This window comes from Astyanax mexicanus, chromosome 6 (genome assembly GCF_023375975.1).
Source record: "Astyanax mexicanus isolate ESR-SI-001 chromosome 6, AstMex3_surface, whole genome shotgun sequence".
Taxonomy (NCBI): Eukaryota; Metazoa; Chordata; class Actinopteri; order Characiformes; family Acestrorhamphidae; genus Astyanax; species Astyanax mexicanus.
In genome coordinates this window covers 40,467,462-40,480,468 of record NC_064413.1, presented here as the reverse complement: position 1 = coordinate 40,480,468, position 13,007 = coordinate 40,467,462, and the positions used below count along the sequence as shown (strand labels likewise).

Here is a 13,007-nt window from a genome sequence, read left to right as displayed (position 1 = left end):
ACAAATACTGATACACCATGTCACGATGATATTAATTGACTCTGTTTCCAAGACTGGATTAAAATAAGTTATATTAGACAGATAAGGGCACGAGAAATGCTTACATCTTTCTCTTTTACCAAATAGCAAAAAAATGTTTTAAAAATGATTTGATATTGCACAGAACTTTGTACATGTCTGGCAATATGGTATATGCACTGCACACATTGCAGTGATGAGTCAGAAATAATGCATGTTTAATATCTCTTCATTAAAAGTAGTGCCTCACTCACTCTGTAGCAAAAATAGACTTTTTTTTTATTATTATTTAAAAATATGACATTTCGGCGTATTCTCCAAGGCCTTTGTCAGATAAGTGTTTTGTTTAATGTTGTTTAATATCTGGACAGTCATGCCTAAGCTATCCAGGTATGCCTGGATCAATTGATCAGACTGGAAGTAAAAGATATTTCAGTCAGCAATTTGTAGCATTTTGACCTGTAACAGGGATACAAGGCTCAGTACGCTGCTAACTTAACTATGTAATACTAGGTCATATTTGTTTAAAGTCTTGTAATAGTACACTACACAGTTAGATCACATGCTACTTTCACTTTCAGAATCTCTCAGCTTGTAAATTGCACCTGTACATAGTATGATTTTTATAGAGACTCCCGGGAGCTCAGTGTTTTATAATTCTGCTTTATTTTGCCTACAAAAAGTTTTATAATTCTTTAGTGTGAAAATATCCAAGGTTTAAAGTACAGCAATAAATCAACAAAATAAATACGTTATAGAGATCTAACAGCTAATGAACTTAGGAAGGATTGTGCAAATCAGAAGTTGAGTGTTTTGTTTGTTTGTTTTGTCCTTTTCTCAGGACCAGTCGCTGGGCCACTGGCAGGTGAAGAGGCAGGTGGGAACCAGCACTCCAATTATCTACAAGTTCCCTCCCAAATTTACCCTCAAAGCTGGACAGTCTGTCACGGTGAGTAAATCCACATATTACCACAAATATTATTGATCTAGTGCAGTGTGAACAGTATGATACTCATAACGAAGGCCTTGGCTTTTGTTATGGCTTTCATTTATGACGGGAAGTCTGTAATTACCTTCTGTTTAATTGAATTGCTCTGTCTCCATCTGTAGATCTGGGCATCTGGAGCTGGTGGGACTCATAACCCTCCATCTGATCTGGTGTGGAAGACTCAGAACTCGTGGGGCAGTGGAGATCTCTTCCAGACCACTCTGATTAGTGCCAACGGAGAGGTGGGTTCACTGGTGTAAAGCAGCTATGGCACTGTAACTGTATCTGCACTCTAGAATATATTCAGAACTGAGCTTTGAGCTTTAGCTCATTAACTTATCTCTGTTTGTGTAGGAGATGGCAATGAGGAAAGTCACGCGTACACTATTCCAGGAAGATGATGATGAAGAAATGGTAAGTAGTCGTCCACATTAGCTTAAATATACATCTCTTTTTTAAATGCTGTTAACATTGAGCCTATTTCAGCACAGCTGTTTTTCATGTCTCTCTGATCTGCTTCTCTCCGTCTCCCTCTGCAGGCAGCTCACAGTACGTGTGCAGACAGCGAGTATAACCTGCGCAGCCGCACGGTGGTCTGTGGCTCTTGTGGGCAGATGTCGGACAGGAACACCGGCAGCGGTGTGACTGCGAGTTCTGCAGTGTCCAGCGCTACCCGCTCTTTCAGCAGTGGAGGAGGAGGACTGCCCGAGGGCCTGGTCTCCCACTCCCACTCCCACTTTATCATGGGTAGTGGCCAACCTAGACAGGTACATTATTTAAATATATATAATTATAACATATACAGCTCTGGAAAAAAAAATTGACCACCTAAAATGATGAGTTTCTATAATTTTACCAAATTGAAAACCTCTGAAATATAATCAAGAGGAAGCTGGATGATAACAAGCCATCAAACCAAGCTGAAATGCATGTTTTTTTGCACCAGTAGTGGTATAATGTTATCCAAAAGCAGTGTGTAAGACTGGTGGAGGAGAACATGCCAGGATGCATGAAAACTGTCATTTGAGCTTTGCATTATTTGAGGTCTGAAAGCTCTGTGTCTTTTGTCATTTCAGCCATTTTTCATTTTCTGCAAATAAATGCTCTAAATGACAATATTTCTCTATGGAATTTGGGAGAAATGTTGTCTGTAGTTTATAGAATGAAACAACAAAGTTTATTTTACTCAAACATAAACCTATAAATAGCAAAATCAGAGAAACTGATTCAGAAACTGAAGTGGTCTCTTAAGTTTTTCCAGAGCTGTAGTTTACGTCTGCCATTAGTGTTTTTGCATGTGGAACTTAAATCACGTTAGAACAGATGCATGTAAATATAAATACAGTAAAATACAATAACAATCCCTCAATAATAATCCTTCTTAAAAGGTAAGTTAAATCTTAAGACAATTTGAAAAACAAAGCTTTGTTCCAGATTTCTCCTGGATACTCAAAGCCAGCATATTTATTTTTTACAGTTCTATAAACAGATCACCTGATTAAACTTCATTGAGCTCTAATGTACCAAAACAAATGTTTTATAATATACTATACCGTATTATACTATACTAGCATTCGTATTGCTTTTATACTGCAAAGAGAGATCGCTTTGCAAATGTTTTATTAAACATAATGACACAAATCCACAGTTTCAGTATTAATCTCCTCACTTAATTTCAATATTAATTGTTTACTAAGGATATACATCAATAATCCCCAGATAAGAAGTTTATAAATACAGTATATAATCTATATTATATATTTTGTAGCTGTCCAGTAAAAAACAAGTATCTTAATTTTTGTCGATTTTTAGTTTACTACATAGTTTATGCACCCAAATTGTTTCATACACTCTGCCAAATTCAAGTTCTTGATGAATAGACCAATTGAAATTCTCCAAAAATGTAAAGTTGCTGTTTTGGCGATACATTTTTCATTGGACAGCGATATAGTCTGTTATAGTTCTTTTAAATTAAGGAGAAAAAAAGAAAAGTGGTTATGCAATATTTTAAGGCGTTGTTTTAACAGCGATTATATATTTTATGTCTTTTGTATTTTATTATGAAATAAATTGTGTGTAATTTATTGTAGCAAAATAGATGTATTATAAAATAGTGTTATTAATCTTCCTTCTTGTTTTCTCTTTCTCACTTCCTCTGCCCACAGGGAGGACCTAAACCAGAGAACTGCTCCATCATGTAAAGTAAAGGGATGGCCGTGATGTCTGCCCAGTTCAGGATGTGCTTTTTGCACCGTGTAACCTGGGATAAATTTTTTTCTAACTTCTAGCCATTGAGATTTTTTTATTTTTTCATACTTTATACCTAAATCAGTCTTATTTTGTATGTAGTAATTTGCGGGGTAGATGAATAGCTTTTGTATGGCTGAGGGCTTGGAGGCAGCTTGGGTGCTTATATAGGGTTTGTGTATATATACAGTATTGTATGTTAGTCTTGCATGTGGGCTGGACTGCTGCTTTTTGTAAAGCCATGTTCAGGGAGAGAGGTTAACAGAGCACTTGAACACTTATCCAGAGACAAGGATCCGCCTTAGACTTTCCTATCAGATGCTGTCACAACTCAACGCGCACATCACGGTATCCCTGTCTGCACGTTTACTCCAATAGGATTGGGAGAGTATTTGAATGTACTGTAAAGCCATATTTCAACACTTTGTACCAAATATTTCCACAATACACAGTAGAGGCCAACTGTTCAACATGTGATCATGTAATCATGTACTCATGAAATCATGAAGCTTTTTTTTAGTGCCTTTACAGCTTTAAGTGTCTTGATGGTACAGTTTTCCAGTGATAGTGTTCTGATATTGAGGGAAAAAAATTTAAAATGAATGTTGATTAAAATTCTAGGAGAGGAATATATGAAAGATTTAATTGAGGTTTGATTGATTTTGAAAGTTTCCAGACCAGAGGGGCTGATTTATGTAATTATTTAATTTTGAAGATGCAACATTCATTATTTATAATGAATATATAGATATATAATAAAGATTTTGTGTAGGTAAAAAATAAATGGAATTAAATGAATTCTGAATTTATTTCTTTAAGGGTGTTTGTTGGACTCCTATGGTAGATGGGTTGGGTTTGGTTTGGAAGGCTCTTGCATGGACAGATGGAAGTGTTGGTTTATTAGTGTTCTCAGTCCTCTCTCTTGCAGCAGCTATGGCTTTAATTGGGGGTGTTGAGTTTTCCTCCTGGTGCGTAAAACCACACTATCCTCTGTGTACATCCTAAAATCTTCAGGTCTGGTTATCGGCTAACTGTGCTGCTGAGAACGGATGCTGTAGAATCTAATGGAAATGTGTGGAGGGTGCTTCATATAACTTCTATATAACACTACTATTAGCCTGTTAGTACAGTGCTCAGAGAGGCTGTGTTTAGACTGCAAGCAAAGCTGCTTTTTTCTCAAATTAAATCTGTTGAAATGATTGAAATGACTGTCTGCACTGTTATTTGCGATTGGATTTGTGTGTCTAAACATCACAAACAAATATACTAGTAACTTTGCATTGTTTGTTGTGGATCTGGATTTATTCAGGTAACTAATCTGGATACCATCTTAATAATCCAAAAATCTGATTTGATTTTGCCAGTCTAAACACAGCTTTATGCAAACTATGATCTATCTGTCTTTAATACTGTAACAGCAGGTGAACTGGACACTTCTTCTAGCTTGGCTGAAGCTTCTTTTTGTTCCTTTTTGTGCACTGCTTGTGGGATGCTTTATATTTGATCAGGTTGAGCAGGAGAGCGACATTTTCTGCATTTACAAACAGAATTAAGAGCAACTGTGATTTTTACCTTTGGGTTGAGGCAAATCAGCACCACTGATACCACTTTTGGAAACAAAAGCATTTGATAGATTGGACGAGTGATAAGAACGGAATAAAGAAGAGCAAACACTTCATAGAAACATTTTTGTTTTATTGTTTTGTAAAATCCAAAGATTTTTTTTTGTTAAAAAAAAAAAAAAGCAAGTATGGGGGCGGTTTAGTAAATGCATTATTGCTTCATTTTGTTTCCCCCTCAAGACCATGGAAGTCTGAAGTTGTTCATGTAGTTAAAAAAGCTTTTTCGTATGTAGTAGTTTAGATCTGCATTGCTTACATAGAGGTCTTTTGTTTTGTTCTTTGTTTTGTTTTCTTTTTTTAAATAAAGACCTGTACTGAAAATGTTGGTATAAACAGTGCCTTTCATTAAAAAAAAAGAAATAAAAAATGGCTTGGTAGTTGTGTATTTTATATACATTTTATATATGTTATATTTTATTATTATTTAATTAAAAATGTTTTGCATTCAGAAACAAGAACGTTTGATTTTACAGTGACCTATTGTATTTTTTTTCTCTCTCGATTAGTTAAAATAACAGATTGAGATTAAGTTTAACACCTTCAATAAACTATAGTGACTCAAAATGTGCTCTACCAAATAAATGAGCAAAAGGCTTAAAGGACCCCAGGAAGCAACACCCAAGGTTCCAGTGCACAGTCTGCTGGTAGGCAAATAAAAATGCCACATGCTGCACGACTTGGGTCCTGTACATTCTACGGGGGTGCGACTAAACCTAAACAGTTTATTTTCTTAATACCACCAAATACAATTTTATTGCACTGTACGGGCAATAATATGGGTAACCCTTAATGGGTAACACTTAATCCACTAATGTGGCACATCTTTATTAGAGGAACAGCTAACCAGGTACATCATTGTGTTTTTCACCTGTAGGAGAATCCTATTCAGAACTACAGCCCATTTTCTTCTAATGAGAGAGGACAACCTTTGGTTATTTCTCTGGATGGGGCACCAGGGGGGGCAGTTGCCGCCTCCTAATTCTGCCACACTCTGGCTTAGTATTAGAATGCTGCACAGTATAAGAAGATATATTTAGAATTTTAATATTTTATGTTGGAGACAGTATATGAAATATTAAGAAAAAAAAATCTGGATTGGTGAGATGACCATGTATAAAATGTTAGGAAAGTACTTTAAACTGAAGTTTAACATTCCTCTATATTTATAATAATATGTTGAAAAATGTATTGTTACACAGTGTTTATCTGAAATTCCAAAAGCTATCTGTGAAAATAAAACTGACACTAAACCACTGTTTCTTATCCTTTCTTGTGCTTCTGAAGATTCACACCTAAAAACAGGGGCTTAAAATAAACACAACAAGCTGTTTATACACTGTGCTTATGATTACATGATAGTGAACCCTTTTCTAGACCTTTCTTAGAGAGCAGAACCTCAAGCAACATCTAATTCAAATGATCACTGAATCAAATGAACCTAAAGGAAAAACATGATAAACTGCCACTAGGCAGGGCATGGTTCATCCAGAACCAGAGTTAGGAAATAATTTTCTAACCCTGTTCAGTAAAGCCAGTTAGTCTGTTTTAGAGAAGTTTGTCCTCAAAACTGAGCAAAAGATATTTAATTGAAGGTTAAATGTTCTTATCATTGTAAACAGTCACATGAATGTGAAATGCATATATGTTCTGCCAAGAAGAGCTGCCTACTTACTGCCTTCCTCCTTAATTTCAATATTCCTATAGGTTCCTATAAAGAAAAAAATCCTTTGTGAGATGCTGTAGCTCAGTGGTTTAAACTTTGGGTCAGTGATTGAGAAAGTTAGGGTTCAAATCTGTTTAGAGATGATTGTAAAGCTAAAAACCACACATACACATGCAACCTGTAGGATGGTACAGCCTGGTGGTTGAAAATAGTGCTCTGTGATCTGCATAGTTAGAGTTCCAGCACTGTGGAAGAGATTGTGTCATGTATTCGTTGTAAAGCTTAAAAAGTTTGAGAAATAAATGTGAAACAGAAGTCATGTGACCTGGGAGATGCAACGACTCAGTGGTTTAAACCAATTCAATTCAATTCAATTCAATTCAATTCAATTTTATTTATATAGCGCTTTTTACAACAAAGGTTGTCACAAAGCCGCTTTACAGGAAAAACAGGTCCACGCCTCTTATGAGCAGCACCACAGAGATGCCAATTTTATGGTGACACAGTGGCAAGGAAAAACTCCCTTTAAGAGGAAGAAACCTTGGAAGGAACCAAGACTCAGTCCGAGGAACCCATCCTACTCGGGTTGACCCGCTCAGTACAAACAAACAACAAACAAATAACAGAACAAAAACAGTACAGAGAATTAATGTGAACTATGGCTAATATAACAGGTACTAATTTATGAATATAAGAATGTGATGGGCACAAACTATAGAGCTATGGCTAATACAGAAACAGATACTGAGTGTGTTAATGGTAATCAGTGCAGGGTTGCAGAGCCGGAGAACGACACAGCGGGCAGTGGAGAGCCAGGCTGGGAACATCAGGAACAGGGCATCTCCATACATGTAAAAGAGATAGATAGAGAAAACAGAAAGGAAAGGAAGAGAAAAAAAAGCAGAAGTTAGAAGGGCTGTGTAATAATTCTGAGTAGAAGGACAGGGCTGATTCCTGAAAGCTGGAACCACAGACGGACACATCCAGGAAGACTGGCCGGCCAGGCGTCTCAGCACATGTGAGAAAGATAGAGAGAGAGAACAGAGAGGGGAGGAAAGAAAAGGGGGTTAGAATGGTTTTATAAAACTCTGCTGGAGTGGGATGGGCACTGGTAGCAGCAGCTCAGGACATGGGGAGAGAAAGAGAAAGCAGATGATTAGGACAGGGTTTATATTTGCTGGATAAGCTGTAAGAGGAAGAAAATTGTAATGAGACATTACTCAAAAGCTTGAGCAAATAGAAATGTTTTGAGTCTAGATTTAAACCAAGTCTTTATAATCAGTACAAGGAGAGTTCAAGTCTTGACAGAGATGTTTTGGTTTGTGTTCATTGTAAAACATTGTAAAAAGGTCAATAGACATAAATGTGGGAGAAAAAAAAATTTCGTGACTTGTGGTGGCTCAGTGGGTTAAACCATGTGTTTGGTCAGAAAGATGAGGTTTAAGTCGTGAGGAAGATGTTCTGACATATCTTCATTGTAAAGCATAAAGTGGCTCAGTGGTTTAAGCTTTAGGCCTGTAGTCAGAATGGGCAGGGTTCAAATTCTTATTTAAACAAGTACTAATTATGAAAACTTGAAAGAAAAATGCAGTGGCTCTGTAGTTTAAACCATGACTCTACTAAATAGAGCCTCAGGGTTCAAGCCTTGGGAATAACATCTTGCAAAATTAAATTTCAGAATGAAGTTGAAAACACAAGATATAAATATCCAAGAAGAAGCATCTCACACCATTTGAGGCAATGGGTTAGTGGATTAAACCATGGGGCAATGATCAGCACAGCAAGGGTTCAAGACCAGTGAAAGGCATAAAAAAATGTTAATTGTGAAGCTTAAAATATATAAGACATAAATGATCACACAAGCAGGACTAAGACTGATGAGATCTGGTGGTTCAGTGTTAGATGCTGTGCGCCTTGGTCCAAAGGGCATAGGTTCAAGACTGAGTAGTGGCACTGTAGAGTATAACTACTATTTGTTTAAATGTTTCTACAATAGTATAACTGAACCAAACAGCTAAAATAAAATAGCCCTGTCTCTATGCTGACGCATTGGTTCAGTGGTCTGAACCATAGGTCTGTAATCAAGAAAAGCAGGGTTCAAGTTCGGAAAGAGCTGTTTTGCCACATAATCATTGAAAAGCTTCAAATTTAAGATACACTTTTGAAAAAAACACAGCAAGCATGTGTGGGATCCGGTGGCTCAATGGTAGAGTCTGTGCTGCTTGGTTAAGAGGTTGTAGGTTCAAGACCAAGTAGAAGTCCCACAGCATGAAGGTCTACAGCTTTTAATTGTTTCTACACACAAGTAAAATCAAACAAAAAGGACAAAAAAAAACACCCAAAAGCCATGCAGGTGCGGTGGCCTAGTGGTTCAAACCAACGGTTTGGAATCCAGAGATCAAGGTTTCAAGACCCTAAAAAGGCAACTTCTTTGTTGTAAAGTGTGAAATCTAAAATTCAAATGCTGAAAAAACATGTGCTGTAAGTGTGGAGTCCTGTGGTCCAGTGGTAGATGTTGTGACTCTTGGTTAAGAGGTTGTTGGTTCAAACCCAAGCAGGGTTTCCACTGCTTGTAGGACCAACTCTATTACTGTTTCTACACATAAGTACAATTGAACCATAATATGAAAACAGCCAATTTGCAAGTAGATGCTGTAGCTCAGTGGTCTAAACTGTGTATCTGTGATCAAGAGAGTCAGGGTTCAAGACCTGCATGACACATTTTGTCATTGTAAAACTAAAAAATCTGAGATGTAAATCTTGAAAAAACACATGGTCATTCTGTGGGATCCTGTGGCTAACTGGTAGGTGCTTTGCCTCCCAATTAAAAGGCCACTGGTTTAAGACCAGTCAGGAAGTCTACAAGCTGCATCAAGTACAGAGAATACATTTCATAGCATGTGACAACTTACTCTTTAAATATTTCTAAATACGAGTAAAACACATACCATAGTAATTACCATAGAGAGGATTATTTTGTCACATATTCATTGTAAAGATTAAAATCTGAGACATAAATGTTTAAAAAACACTCACAATTCCTGTGGGATCCTGTGGCTCACTGGTAGAAGCTCTGCCTCATGATTAAGAGGTCACCGGTTCAAGACCGGTCAGGATCCCCACACCTGGTGGAAACATGCGCGCATGTAAACAGCAGAAAAAGCTAGCAGCAGTCCCTGCACCGGGGGTCACATGTGACGGGCAGACAAGGCCGGACCAAACCCACAAAGGGGGAGAGGAACTACCTGGCCCTCTCCCCCTGGGACTTCCAGCAAGAAAACCAGCAGCAGTTATGGAGCCCAGGGGCAAAATTTTTTGATGGACTTAACCCTGAAAGGGAACTGCAAAATTCTACCTTTACTACCCTCTATTTCATCAGGAAAAATGGCAACTGTCCTCCCCGTCCTCCCCGTCCTCCCCGTCCTCCCCGTCCTCCCCGTCCTCCCCGTCCTCCCCGTCCTCCCCGTGCCACCACAACCATGCCTGCTCCACACAGGACTTGAACCTAGAATCTCCTTCTCATGAGGCAAAGCCCTTTACCTCTCAACCACCCAGGTTCACATTTAGCCACTTTTTTTTTTTTTTTTAGAGGGTTTATCATGAACTTTGACACAAGCCACATGTTCTGATCAGTACTATCTACCCAATCACTCCTCCCTTTCTCAAACACTCCTAATTGAGCATTCTACTAGTGGTTAGTAGTTTCCACAAAAAAACTGGGAAAAACAAAATTAGTTTCAGCCATTGTTTATGTTGCTCCAGTAAGTGACAACAAAGCACCTGTATAATTTGGCTTGTGTCAGTATTCATGATGGACCCCCTAATTAGAGGCAGCTGAATGTGAACTCAGGTGGTTGAGAGGTAAAGGGCTTTACCTCATGAGCAGGAGATTCTGGGTTCAAGTCCTGTGTGGAGCAGGCTTGGTTGTGGTGGCACCGGTGAAGCTTAAGAGATTTGCTGGACATAATATACAAGGTTGAGTGAATGGAAGAGACAGTGTTCATTGAGTGGAAGCAAGATAAGAAGTAATGAGAGGGGGAGAGAGATGTTACAACTTTTACTGCTAAAAAAAAGAGGGTAGTAAAAGTAGAATTTTCCAGTTCCTTTTCAGGGTTAAGTCCTTCAAAAGATCCTGTCATGGACTTCATAGCCAAAAAACCTGTTGCTAGCTTTGTCTGCCTTTAACATGCACACACATTCCCACCAGGTGTGGAGATCCTGACCAGTCTTGAACCAGTGACCTCTTAATCGTGAGGCAGAGCTTCTAACAGTGAGCCACAGGATCCCACAGAAACATCATCTGTTTTTTTTCTCCATTTATATCTTAGATTTAAAGTTTCACAATATACACATGACAAAATGTCTCATTCAGGACTTAAACCCTGAAAGTCTTGATTACAGAACTGTGGTTTACACCACTGAGCCATAGCATCCCAGAAGTTTTAAAACGTTTTACAACAGATAGATGCAGAAATGATCAATCTTGAACCATGAGGCATAAAATCTAAATAAGTTACCAGTGAGCCACAGGATCCCTTGTGTGTTCTGTGTAGATTTTTTAACAAGTGTATCTTTGATTTTAAACTTTAGAATGATTATGTGACAAAATGGCTCTTACAAGACTTACATCCTGACTCTCATGGTCACAGACCCTTGGTAGAACTATTTTCAGTCAGTGGTCCTACATGCTGTGGAAATCATGCTCAGCCTTGAACTTATGGCCTCTTTGACAAGACACAAAGCATCTTCCCGTGAGCCACGTGGGCAGTGTGTGTTTTTTCAACATGTGTATCATGGTGTTTAAGCTCAAGTCTAAATAAAAACAGGAATACCTGGCTAGCTACTGCTAGATAACTATTATTGGTTAGTTAAGCTAGTTAACTAGATTAGCTAGGTAAAGTAGTAACTAGTGTTGATCAGGATAATCTTTTAATACTCGCCCTCAATTACTCTTTGCGTTTCACCTTCATTTTCACCAAACAAGTTACTTAACTTAAGGCAAGGCAAGGCAAGGCAAGTTTATTTATATAGCACCTTTCATACACAACGGTCATTCAAAGTGCTTTACAAATTAGAAAATACACAGAGAAATCAAATAGAAAATAAAAATAAAAAAACATGTAAAAGATTAACAGTAAAAATGGAAATAAAAACTAAAATAAGAATAAAGCATGATTGATTAAAACATGATTAAAACAAAGAGAATTAAATTAAAAACATGTAAAAGAACAACAAGGAATTAATAAGAATAAAGCATGAATAAAACATAATATAAAAGTGCCGTTACAGAATAAAAGTGGGCGGAGCTGCAGTGTTTTAAGCTGAGCTAAAGGCCTGATCAAACATGTAGGTTTTCAGTCTGGATTTAAACATGTTTATTGTTGGGGCTCTTCTAATGCTCTCTGTTAACTGGTTCCATTTAAGAGCAGCGTAGTAGCTAAACGCTGCCTCTCCGTGTTTAGTTTTTACTTTAGGCGGCTCTAACTGAGCAGTTCCTGATGATCTGAGAGTTCTGCTCGGCTCATACTGCTGGAGCACATCAGATAAATATGCTGGTCCTGCACCATTAACACATTTATAGACCAGTAACAGTACCTTAAAGTCTATTCTGTAACAGACTGGTATCCAGTGCAGGGATTTAAGGATGGGGGTGATGTGCTCCCTTCTTTTACTCCTAGTCAAAACTCTGGCTGCTGAATTCTGAATCAGCTGAAGCTGTTTGATGGTCTTTTTTGGGAGTCCAGTTAGGAGTCCATTACAGTAATCAATCCTACTAGAAATAAAGGTGTGGATGAGTTTCTCCAGGTCTGCTTTAGACAGAAAATCTCTGATCTTTAGGTGATAAAATGCTGATTTGGTGACGGCTTTGACGTGACTGTTAAAAGTGAGATCAGAGTCCATTTGTACACCAAGATTACACACTAGTTCTTTAGATTTCAGGCTTTTTGAATCCAGATAGGCAGCTAGTCTGTGCCTCTCATTACTATTCCCAAATAAAATAATCTCTGTTTTATCTTTATTTAACTGCAGAAAGTTCTGTCCCATCCATTTATTTATCTGCTCAAGGCATTTACACAGTGAGTCAATGGGACCGAAATTGTTTGGGCAGAGGGCCATGTAGATCTGAGTGTCATCTGCATAGCTGTGGTAAGATATCCCATAGTCACGCATGATTTCACCCAGAGGAATCATATATAAATTAAATAAGAGTGGCCCAAGAATTGAACCCTGGGGTACACCACAGGTCACTGGCACAGTCTCAGAAACATTATTTTCCATTTCCACAAAGTATTTCCTTCCTTGAAGGTATGAACTGAACCATTTTAGGACAGTTCCAGAAATTCCAACCCGGTTCTCTAGTCTATCTATGAGAATGTTGTGGTCAATGGTGTCAAAAGCAGCACTGAGATCAAGCAGTAGTAGAATAGACATTTTTCCTTAGTCTGTGTTTAAGCGAATGTCATTGATA

General features: G+C 37.9%; 1 protein-coding gene across 1 annotated transcript in view; it reads left to right on the top strand.

Moving 5' to 3' along the window:
• lmna (lamin A) overlaps nt 1–5,244 on the top strand; it is a 39,397-nt gene extending 34,153 nt beyond the window's left edge. The window contains exons 10-14 of the mRNA XM_007249730.4: nt 860–967; nt 1,129–1,248; nt 1,361–1,420; nt 1,546–1,773; nt 3,172–5,244. Coding sequence (XP_007249792.3) covers nt 860–967; nt 1,129–1,248; nt 1,361–1,420; nt 1,546–1,773; nt 3,172–3,207 — 552 coding nt within the window. The 3' untranslated portion in view covers nt 3,208–5,244. The remainder of the gene's footprint in view (nt 1–859; nt 968–1,128; nt 1,249–1,360; nt 1,421–1,545; nt 1,774–3,171) is intronic.
• The last annotated feature ends 7,763 nt before the right edge of the window (nt 5,245–13,007 follow it).